General features: G+C 46.3%; 1 protein-coding gene across 1 annotated transcript in view; it reads right to left on the reverse strand.

Annotated features, from left to right (window-relative positions):
• Window positions 1-12341, reverse strand: part of LOC139264066 (collagen alpha-6(VI) chain-like) — a 217589-nt gene that overhangs the window by 102436 nt on the left and 102812 nt on the right. The window contains exons 19-21 of the mRNA XM_070880164.1: window positions 7105-7170; window positions 2112-2165; window positions 472-507 (exon numbers count right to left, since the gene is read on the reverse strand). Coding sequence (XP_070736265.1) covers window positions 472-507; window positions 2112-2165; window positions 7105-7170 — 156 coding nt within the window. The remainder of the gene's footprint in view (window positions 1-471; window positions 508-2111; window positions 2166-7104; window positions 7171-12341) is intronic.

Genomic DNA, 12341 nt, shown 5'->3' on the forward strand with positions numbered 1-12341 from the left:
TCTCAGAAAACATAGATTGGATGATGTTTGCAGATAGTGGTCGTCATGGATCATTGGCTCATGCAATGTTTGCAATGAGTGAACTCTTACTCCAAAATCATTTTAGAAAGTGAAGCTGCTTCAAGTCAGGCTTATTCCGTGTTTCAAATTTAACATTTTCAAATCTATTTGGATCCAGACAACACATGTTGGAACACTAACAGCACAGCATCAGGTTTTTAAAGCACAGGTAATACAGGTCAAATACATCTCATACTGCATTATAGAAAATTATAGAAGGAATGTTAGATGTAGACAATGATGAGAGACCTAACAAAGTAAGTATTGATTAATCAAATCTGAATTAAATTCACCAGCACATTCAACGTTAACCATACCCGTTTACATTAGTTACAGGTCCCGTGGTAAAATCCAAACAAAATTTGTATGATACAATCTTAAAACAATTCAAAATTATAAGAACAAATTCACCTTTGGGCCTTGCATTCCTCTTGTACCTTCTGGACCCTACAAAAATGAAAATATTTCCGAGGTTATTTAACATGTGGTACATGAAAAGCACTTTTGGTGGATTGTAGACTTTTGGAAGGAAAAATAGTTTCCATGATTCCCTGGACCCCCCACACCCCCACCCCACCTCGCCCCTAGTAGAATGTTACAGGGAATTGACAGAGAAAATTGAGATGTTCAAGCAAAACAATGGTACAACAAGCAATGTGCAGCCACCAACTAATGCTAATTCTTCAACTAAGGCAGCAGGTCGTAATAGGGTATCATCATCACCATCATAGGCAATCCCTCGGAATCGAGGAAGACTTGTTTCCACTCCTGAAGTGAGTTCTTTGGTGGCTGAACAGTCCAATACGAGAGCCACAGGTTCGGTCACAGGGACAGATAGTCGTTGAGGGAAGGGGTGGGTGGGACTGGTTTACCGCATGCTCTTTCCGCTGTCTGTGCTTGATTTCTGCATGCTCTCAGCATTGAGACTCGAGGTGCTCAGCGCCCTCTTGGATGCACTTCCTCCACTTTAGGCGATCTTGGCCAGGGACTCCCAGGTGTCAGTGGGGATGTTACATTTTATCAGGGAGGCTTTGAGGGTGTCCTTGTTACATTTCCGCTGCCCACCTTTTGCTCATTTGCCGTGAAGGAGCTCCGAGTAGAGCACTTGCTTTGGGAGTCTCGTGTCTGGCGTGCGGACTATGTGGCCTGCCCAGCGAAGCTGATTCAGTATGGTCAGTGCTTCAATGCTGGGGATGTTAGCCTGAATGAGGACGCTGATGTTGGTGCGCCTGTCCTCCCAGGGGATTTGTAGGATTTTGCAGAGACATGGTGATATTTCTCCAGCAACTTGAGGTGTCTACTGTACATGGTCCATGATTCTGAGCCATACAGGAGGGCAGGTATTACTACAGCCCTATAGACCATGAGCTTGGTGGCAGTTTTGAGGGCCTGATCTTCAAACACTCTTTTCCTCAGGCGGCCGAAGGCTGCACTGGCGCACTGGAGGTGGTGTTGGATCTCGTCGTCAATGCCTGCTCTTGTTGATAGGAGGCTCCCCAGATATGGGAAGTGGTCCACGATGTCCAGGGCCGCGCCGTAAATCTTGATGACTAGGGGGGCAGTGCTGTGCGGTGAGGACAGGCTGGTGGAGGACCTTTGTCTTATGGATGTTTAGCGTCAGGCCCATGCTTTTGTACGCCTCAGTAAATACGTCGACTATGTCCTGGAGTTCAGACTCTGTATGTGCGCAGACACAAGCGTCGCCCGCGTACTGTAGCTCGACGACAGAGGTTGGGGTGGTCTTGGATCTAGCCAGGTTCCCACTGGTTCTGTAGGTTAGTTCCACTCCAGCGGGGAGTTTGTTGACTGTGAGGTGGAGCATGGCGGCAAGAAAGATTGAGAAGAGAGTTGGGGCGATGACGCAGCCCTGTTTGACCAATTATCCATCAATGGTTTCTTTCGTGCTCCCAACATGTTGGAAATTGTCTACTTTTCAATAAAGGTGGGAATTTTTGGCTTTGTGTTGTTTGATGACTAGTCCACATCCCACAAATGAATTATTTCAGGAATGCATACGGCATCATCTCAATACGTGATAGAGTTATACTTACATGGTTGCCTCTTTCTCCACCAACTCCTCTATCGCCAGGAATACCTACATCACCCTGTAAAAGAAAGTTCAGTGTTATTTTAACGAAATTCTCAAAGCGTTACTCCACCAGAGTATTAAAGAATAGCACAAATCTATCATAATTCAAAGAAGTCCAATAATAATATAAAATATTCCTCTTCATTTCCTAAATTACATAAAGAAACTTGGTCTAATTGAAACTTTGATGGAAACTGTTTCTGTATCCCTACGCAATACAATTCCCCGTTTCATAATATTGTTTTTAGTTGCTAGTTGAACCTTCCACAAAATTCCTTGGAGGATTACTGAACAGTTCCTTCAGCAATTGGACTTCCATTGAAATACACATTATACAAGATAATAAGAACAGGCTAAAAGCTGGAAAAACTGCACAATTTTTGCAGATCAACATTTTTCTTTCATAGAATCTTAGAAATGTCAGCACAGGCTGATGGTATTCGACCGATTGAGACTGTACCCTGCTGGGCCCACATTAGAGCTATCTTCTCCAATCCCACTTCCCCGCTTGTTCACTTCACCCTTTAATGTCTTTCTTCCAGTGTCTATCTAATTCCCTCCTTAATATCATGATCTGCTCAGCTTCAGTAGCCACTTGTGGAAATGTATTCAATATTCTAATAATCTTGTAGGAAAAGAAATTCCGGTAGCTTGGACACGATTGGAAGTGTTAGCCTTGGCTCCGTGGTAGCATGAGTGTTGCGCTGTCAGAGGTGCCTCTGTTTGAAAAGAAGCAGAGGAGTTTTCCCGGTGTTGTGACCTAATTCAGTATTTTACCATCAGTGCTTTCCTTCATCATATACAAGGGTATATGCAAGGGTAGCATTTTATGAATTTGCACACCTGGCACAGAAAAATCCTACAGGACCTGCTGATTTCCATGTCCAACCTACTGATAAACTTCCCAAGTGGTGACAACCGTGGCTCTCTTGGGAGCACTCTCATCTCTGAGTTAAAAACTTATGGGTTCAAGTCCCACTCCAGAGACATGTACACAAAATCCAGACAGACATTTCACTGCAGTACTGAGGGCGCGCTGTACTGTCGGATGAGATGTTAAACCGATCCTCCATCTGACACGAAAAAGATCAGGGAGATTGCGCCTGTGTTCTGACCAGATTTGGGCCAAAATTGTCTCTTTCTCTAAGAGTTGTGACTGCCTCAAAGTGGCGGCCACGGGTCAGTCAGGACTCACCGCCTAGACAGCATGCCGGGTCACCGACATTTATGAAATTGCCCTCCATTTTTTTTCCGGCTGTGATCGTCAACATGGCGCGCGTGTTGCTGCCCCGTCGGGCACGCGCCAACCTCCCCATTGACCGGCGGCGACCCCTTTCCGCCCCACAGGAGAAATTGCCCCGCGGGAGTGGATTGGCCGCCGCTCGGTACCCTGTGAGAAGCTGTGTGTGGCTGGGCGGCACGTCCGCCTTTAAAGGGGAGGGCGCTCTGCTGCGGCCGCCATTTTATTTTAATTGTCGGCCGACTCCGAGGTCGTCTCGACAATGGCGCCCATGGGAGCGGCCGGGCCTCCAACAGGCAGCCCGGCACCCACTGTTGGCCAAAACCTTCCCTGGTGGCCCAGTGGGCCAAACTAAACTAACTGCAGAGTTCACAGCGGCCCTCCACTTTAAATGAAAGGGTGGGACATTGTGACGCGTCAGCGACAGCTGAGGGACAGCTGCCCTGCTCCAAGGGCCCTTTGCCCCTCAAACACTGCCCTGACCGGAAAAAAAAAATCAAAGAATTGAATTTCGCTTTACAATCCGCCCCATGAATCTTCATGATCGGTGAGTATGTCCCCTTTTGGTTGTGAGGGTAATTTCAGCCCCATTATCTTGCCGTTATCACATTGTTTTTTGGGACGATTGGCGGCCAGCTCTGCTGCACGGACCTAGTGCGCACACATATTCCAGTGTGGGTTGGCCTGTGCTGGCTCTGGGCCCTCGCCTCTCCTGGGCCCCGATCACGTCGCTCCACGATCTCTCGTCACTCCTTCGCCCCAATCTCGCCGCTCCTGCTGTACCTGCACTCGCTCCAATCACCGACCTGGATTATGGTGACGTCCAATTCAGTCACCCGCTTCACTGCCGTCACCCTCCTGCACAAGTTCGTGTTGCTCCCTGGAGTGATATGTTCCTTTTAAGGCCCTGACCTGCCGCAGATGTTCCCTCGCAGGTTGGGGCAGGTCACTCACACACACATACATTCACACACACACACATATACACTCACACTCACTCTCATACACACTCACTCTCATACACACTCATTGTCACTCACACATATACACTCAATCACACACACATAAATACTCACTCACACACACACATATACTCACATACATACATATATATACACACATCATCATCATCATCATCATAGGCAGTCCCTCGAATCGAGGATGACTTGCTTCCACGTCAAAAAGTTCACAGGTGTTTCAATGATGGACCTAAAATTCCAGGTCCGAACTAAATCTTGAAGGGTGGAAGATGCCTGTGCTTGGATTTTTTTAGTGTGTGGTGACCGTTGCACACTAGCCACCACACGGGCTTGACAAAGCTAGGACTTTCTCCAGTAGCAAGGATTAACCAAGACGACTGGAGACCTGCTCTGCTGCACGGACCTAGTGCGCACACACACTCACACACACATCCATTCATCTTGGTTAATCCTTGCCACTGGACCAAGACCTAGCTCTGTCAAGCCCGTGTGGTGGCTGGTGTGCAACGGCCACCACACGTTAAAAAAATCCACGCACAGGAATCTTCCACCCTTCAACATGTAGTTTGGGACCTGGAATATCAGGTCCTTCAGTGAAACACCTGTGAACTCATCCTTTTTTGGCATGGAAACAAGTCATCCTCGAAATGAGGGATCGCTTATGGTGATGATGTTGTTTGTAGGAATTACTGTGCCCAAGTTAGTGGTCACTTTTCCTACATTACATCAGTGATGACACTTTACTGGTTGTAAAGTGCTTTGGGACGTCCGGAGGTCATAAAAGGTGCGACATAAATGCAAGTATTTCTTTCTTCAGTGAGTGAAGCTCGACAATGGAACACAAATTTGCAAAAGCCAACCTCAAGACCGTCATTTTACGACCCTTACGGTCATTTGCCATGATGTGGCCAAAGAATTTTGCTCAATATTGTCCTACCTATTTGTTCTGTCATATGATGTTAGAAGGACACTGCTGTTGACTCTGTAGGGTAGATTTTACCAAATCCCGCTTTCGGTACAAGGCTGGTATGACACCACTACTGCGGAGAATCCCACGCGAACTGGTGACCTTCACGCTCAAATTCCTGATGTGAACGCCCAGTGGACAAAGCTCCACCCCAAGAGTGTGATATCATAAAATTAACCCTTATACCAATGGTGGTATTTTAAAACCTCATGCCCACATAACAGCACAGATCATCCCATTGGCTGCCCTGTTGACTAAGGGCGATTGATGCAATGAGTAGCTGAATCATACTGACCTATTTGGTCGATAGTTTGTTCTGAGTTAAACTGATCTCAGCCAAGACATTTATAGGAGCACTGTCACTGGCTTCTGCGCCCTATTTTGTGGGAGAAAATTGTCCAAGGTTTCTGCTACTGATTGCTATCCAACAACACCTTCTGGAAATGTGAATGGAGCGTTCAGATAGAATTGGGTTTGACTGTGACTCCACCCTCCTGCAGCATTGTCTCTACTTGGATAAGGCACTGGAAGGTGAACCATCACTTGGGGAACCATTATTGTGCAACACCTTGAGGAAGGCAAGGTGGAGAAACCTGGCAGAAAAAGCATCGGGGTTGGGGGAAGGTTGAGGTGGGAGGAGGTTGGGTGGCAAACAAATGGTCTGACATCCATTTTGTAAAGAAATGGATCAATTCAAGTTTTAAGTTTTAGCACAGTTTTGGGGTTTTGTTGGCTTTCCTTAATTATCCTGACATCTAGGGCTAGAAATTGCCCTCCGCACCAAACGAATTCAATGAATATTCTCTGCCCGAATCCAAGCGGTGGAGAATAGAGGCAAATGGGCCTCTTTAAATTTTGGAAATCGTTGTGGTGGTGTTTGGGGTGGAAATGCATCTGGAGCGGGGTGGAAGGTGGGCGGCTTCATCAGCGCTGCGCTGAGCATATCAGTGCAACGCAGACGTGCCACATCGCGCTGATGCGTAGCAACATCCCTTACTGGCGGTTCGGCCGAACCCTTTAAGGTCAGAAGTCGGCCGACAATTAAAATAAAATGGCAGCCGTGGGTGTGTGCCCTCCCCTTTAAGGGTGGAGATGCTGCAAGCCACTGGCAGCTTCCCACTGGGAAAAGCTGTCGGGGGCACCGACCGGCCACGCTCCCGCGGGGCAATTTCCCTCGTGCAGCGGAAGGGGGACGCCACCGGGCGGTACGGAGTTGGCGCGTGTCCGACAGGGTGGGAAAACGGGACCGCCCCTGGCCCATGGCCAATTTCAGATGGGTCGGACAATTTGCCTGCCCCCGATCGGAAAGGCCTTACCACATCATTAGAGGCGGTAATGGACCTTAATGACGGGGGCAATTTTTATCCCCTGAAATCCTTGACTATGTTACAATCGTCGAGTTTATCCCACCAAACCTCTGATGTTATTATTCATTCACAGGATATGGGTGTCACTGGACAGGCTGGCATTTATTGACCATCTCTGGGTGTGATTAGAAGGTGCCCGAGTGGTCACTTTAGAGCATTTATGAGTCAACCACATTGGTGTGTGACAGAAGTCACATATCGGCCAGACCGGCTAAAGACGGCAGGTTTCCTTCCCTAAAGGACGTCAGTGACTTAAACAGAGTTTTTACGCCAATCTTTTTATTGATACCAGTTTTTTATCTCCATATTTTTTTTAACCGAATCCAATTTACATAGAGATACGAAATGATAATGTAATGCAGGACAAATATAGAGTTGAATAGAAAGATTAAATAATGTACCTGTTGCCCTGGGTTTCCTTTGTTGCCTTTTTCACCTGCTATTTTCTTACTAATACCCGGCGTCCCCTTAAATGGAAAACACACAGAAGTGTTAAAAAACATTGAAGTAAATTATTCCTGTCCCTACTCCAAAAAACGGTTCTGACATTAACCCTTCCCTTCTCGATACAGATGCTGCAGGGCCTATTGTGTATTTCCAGCATGTGCTGCTTTTATTGGAGAAGCGTTTGAGGTTAATTTGTTTATTTTTTAAAACCGGCTTCATATCTGTAATGTATGCACCTATGAATATGCTCACACATTTGTAGAGCTGTTGTATTGTGAATGGCTTAGCCAGTCACGTGATGTTCACCATACTCAATAAAACCCCAGTCGGGGCTAGGTCATCCACGATGAGGTATGAAATTGTGAGCCTACTGGATGAACTGGTAATGTGTAGTGTGATTGGTAAACCTTTGTTAATAAACCAACTAGTTCTTGATGTGTTGCTATAAATTCTTAAGCAAAGAACCGAGGAAATAAATACATTACAGTATCCTCACTGGCTGATCCAAGTCCACCACCAAGGAGTGACCTCAGCCCTCCAGTGAGCAACACCATTACAGTACACATCTGCAATCACTCTCCCATCTGTAATGTAGTATCAATTCTGCACTGTGCCAAGATCACAGAAAGCCTGTAAATGTTTTATAAATCATTAAAACAGAAAGAATTTGTGCCTCTGTGTGTGAAGAACTAAATTGAATCTCTGTTTGTATTACATTTGGGCACAGGCAGCAAATAATGCAACATCTCAAGTGTGGGGTGGAGGTGACAATGGGTTTGCACTCCATCTCCTCACTTTTGGATTTTGGTTTGAATTCAGCCCAAAATAATGGAATATAAATTTTGCCTATTTTTCGAAGTCAATGGAGATGAAAAAGCGGGGAGATTTATTAGGGGTGGCTGATTCGATATGACACTATTGCCCACAGTCAAAATTATCCTCTACCTCTCTCATTCTTCTGGTCTGGAAGTATTAAAAACCCCACTTGGACTGATTCAGGATGAATCAGCTCACTCCCTCTTGCTTCCTCCCATTTTAGCCAGTGAAGTGCTCAATAAACATAATCAAAGCAGGCTTGAACTTGATCTAGGAATATGCGATGATGTCTCCTTAAATGTATTCTGATATCTTGTGCAGAGAAGTGGCCAAATAATTTGATTACATTATCAAACTGTTTATGTTCCCTTAACTGTATCCTGACTCCAAGTGAAGAGAGAGGAAGAGTTGAACCCTGAAAGTCAAGTGAACGACTCAGATTCACGAGACTGCCTGTTACAATATTCCAGTATTTTCGTGAATTAGTCTATTTTGGTTTCTGAAATATTTTTGCACTAATTATTAAGGATAGCTTTGAGAAGCTCGTTGCTTTTGCTTATTGATTATCAAACCATCTAATTAGTCAAGAAGTGACTTATCAGGATGCAACGTCTCCAGAATAAGAGAAACATACAATTATTGATGTGCCTCACGATCTAATCCGAGACGACGTATTTAGTTCAATTTTAGTTCAAGAATACATCTTGTACCGTGCATTAATCACAGGAAGCCTTGACACAGATGATGAGAACAAATCGGTTTACAACTTATAGACTATTTTTTTAAGCTAAGATAGCTGAATCCAGCCTTCCAGAAGTGAAAAGCAATGATTTACAAGAAAAATGTGTTAACTATCCCAGGATATACACAGCATTTTTGTATATATACATCTTGTAGGTTTTCAAACGGGGGTCATCATAGAAACATAGAAAATAGGTGCAGGAGTAGGCCATTCGGCCCTTCTAGTCTGCACCACCATTCAATGAGTTCATGGCTGAACATGCAACTTCAGTACCCCATTCCTGCTTTCTCACCATACCCCTTGATTCCCCGAGTAGTAAGGACTTCATCTAACTCCTTTTTGAATATATTTAGTGAATTGGCCTCAACAACTTTCTGTGGTAGAGAATTCCACAGGTTCACCACTCTCTGGGTGAAGAAATTCCTCCTCATCTCGGTCCTAAATGGCTTCCCCCTTATCCTTAGACTGTGTCCCCTGGTTCTGGACTTCCCCAACATTGGGAACATTCTTCCTGCATCTAACCTGTCTAACCCCGTCAGAATTTTAAACGTTTCTATGAGGTCCCCTCTCATTCTTTTGAACTCCAGTGAATACAAGCTCAGTTGATCCAGTCTTTCTTGATAGGTCAGTCCCGCCATCCCGGGAATCAGTCTGGTGAACCTTCGCTGCACTCCCTCAATAGCAAGAATGTCCTTCCTCAGGTTAGGAGACCAAAACTGTACACAATACTCCAGGTGTGGCCTCACCAAGGCCCTGTACAATTGTAGCAACACCTCCCTGCCCCTGTACTCAAATCCCCTCGCTATGAAGGCCAACATGCCATTTGCTTTCTTAACCGCCTGCTGTACCTGCATGCCAACCTTCAATGACTGGTGTACCATGACACCCAGGTCTCTTTGCACCTCCCCTTTTCCTAATCTGTCACCATTCAGATAATAGTCTGTCTCTCTGTTTTTACCACCAAAGTGGATAACCTCACATTTATCCACATTATACTTCATCTGCCATGCATTTGCCCACTCACCCAACCTATCCAAGTCGCTCTGCAGCCTCATAGCATCCTCCTCGCAGCTCACACTGCCACCCAACTTAGTGTTACCCGCAAACCCGGAGACACTACACCCAATCCCCTCGTCCAAATCACCAATGTACAGTGTAAACAGCTGGGGCCCAGCACAGAACCTTGCGGTACCCCACTCGTCACTGCCTGCCATTCTGAAAAGTCCCCATTTACTCCTACTCTTTGCTTCCTGTCTGACAACCAGCCCTCAATCCACGTCAGCACAGCACCCCCAATCCCATGTGTTTTAACTTTGCACATTAATCTCTTGTGTGGGACCTTGTCGAAAGCCTTCTGATCAGATCCAAGGCACTCTGTGAGGGGTTCTCAGGAAGTAGAGGCCATAAGACCTCTATTTATTTCCTACAATTGCAAGTACCTTGTTTCTGCTGTCATTACCTCTGGTATCCCCCAAGGATCTATCCTTTCCTCCCTTCTATTTCTCATCTACATGTTGCCCCTTGGCGACATCATCCGAAAACTCACATCATGTACGCAGATGACACCCAGCTCTACCTCACTATCGCTTCTCTCGACCCCTCCATGGTCTCTAGATTGTCAGACTGCTTGTCCGACTTCTGGATGAGCAGAAATTTTCTCCAATTGAATATTGGCAAAACCGAAGGCATTGATTTTGGTCCCCGCCACAAACTCCACTGACTCTAGCCCTCTCCTTAACATTTGTCTATGGCTCAACCACATTGTTCGCAACCTTTGGTGTCATATTTGACCCTGAAATGAGCTTTTGGCCACATATCCACAGCATAACTAAACCGCCTATTTCCACCTCCGTAACATCGCCTGTCTCTGCCCTTGTCTCAGCTCATAGATTCATAAATCATAGAAATTTACAGCATGGAAGGAGGCCATTTCAGCCCATTGTGTCCATGCCGGCCGACCAAGAGCTATCCAGCCTAATCCCACTTTCCAGTTCTTGGTCCGTAGCCCTGTAAGTTACGGCACTTTAAGTGCACATCCAAGCATTTTTTAAATGTGGTGAGGCTTTCTGCCTCTACCACCCTTTCGGGCAGTGCATTCCAGATTGCCATCACTCTCTGGGTGAAGAAATTTCCCCTCATATCTCCCCTAAACCTCCCCCCAATTACTTTAAATCTATGCTCCAATCTATGTTGTTGACCACTCTGCCAAGGTCCTTCCTATCCACTCAATCCAGGCCCCTCATAATTTTATACACCTCAATCAGGTCGCCCCTCAGCCTCCTCTGTTCCAAAGAAAACAGACCCAGCATCTCCAATCTTTCCTCATAGCCAAAATCCTCCAGTCCAGGTAACATTCTTGTAAATCTCCTCTGCACCCTTTTCAGTGCAATCACAGCTTTCCTGTAATCTGGTGACCAGAACTGCACACAGTGTTCCAGCTGTGGCCTAACCAGTGTTTTATAAAGTTCAAGCATAAATTCCTTGCTCTTGTATTCCATGCCTGGACTAATAAAGGCAAGTATTCCATATGCCTTCTTAACCACGTTAACTACCTGACCTGCCACCTTTAGGGATCTGTGGACCTGCACTCCAAGGTCCCTTTGTTCCTCTACACTTCTCAGTGTCGTACCATTTAATGTGTATTCCCTTGCTTTGTTAGCCCTTCCCAAATGCATTACCTCACATTGGGCCCAAGTTTCCACATGATTTGCGCCTGATTTTTAGGAGCAACTGGTGGAGAACGAACTATCTTAGAAATCGCAATTCTCCACATTTTTTTTTCTGCAGTTCTAGTGAGGTAGAACAGGTCTACTTTGGAACAGAATTTTTTCTTCAAAAGGGGACGTGTCCGGCCATTGACGCCTGATTTCAAAGTTTCCACAGTGAAAACGTACTCCAAACTAAAGTAGAATGGAGCAAGTGAAGATTTTTGTAGAACTGAAAAAACCTGTTCTACACATTAAAAAATCAGGCGCAGGTTACAAATTAGGCGTCCAGAACGAGGTGGGGGGGGAGGCGGGGGAGGGAAGTCATTAAATTCTACAATAAATTCTTATTTATACTTCTACAAATATTATACAAATAAATCCAACCTGAATAAACATTTATAAGCAAAGAAAAGATTAAATAAACCATCTTCCTACCTGTGTGAAAGTGCTTCAGCCATCGTTCGTTCCCGCGGGGGCGGGAGGGGGCGGGGAGAGCCGTTCAGTGCGTTCCCGCCGGGGCGGGAGGGGGGTGGAGAGCCGTTCAGTGCGTTCCCGCCGAGGCGGGAGGGGGCGGGGAGAGCCGTTCAGTGCGTTCCCGCCGGGGCGGGAGTGGGTGGGGAGAGCCGTTCAGTGCATTCCTGCCGGGGCGGGAGTGGGTGGGGAGAGCCGTTCAGTGCGTTCCCGCCGGGGCTGGAGGGGGGGGGGGGGGGGAGAGCTGTTCAGTGCGTTCCCGACGGCGGGCGGAGGTGGGGAGGGAAACGGCTGCCTCAACTTTCTGAGGCTTTCTCACTGCTGCAAGAAGCCTCAGTGCTGATGTGCTGATGGCAATGTGCTTTTATTAAAAAATGTTCAAAAACTAAACAGCTACAAAGAACTACAAAAATGGCCGAGTGCCAATGTTTCCTTCACACTGCGCGTGCGCGAA

Source organism: Pristiophorus japonicus, chromosome 5, assembly GCF_044704955.1.
Source record: "Pristiophorus japonicus isolate sPriJap1 chromosome 5, sPriJap1.hap1, whole genome shotgun sequence".
In the NCBI taxonomy this organism is placed as follows: Eukaryota; Metazoa; Chordata; class Chondrichthyes; family Pristiophoridae; genus Pristiophorus; species Pristiophorus japonicus.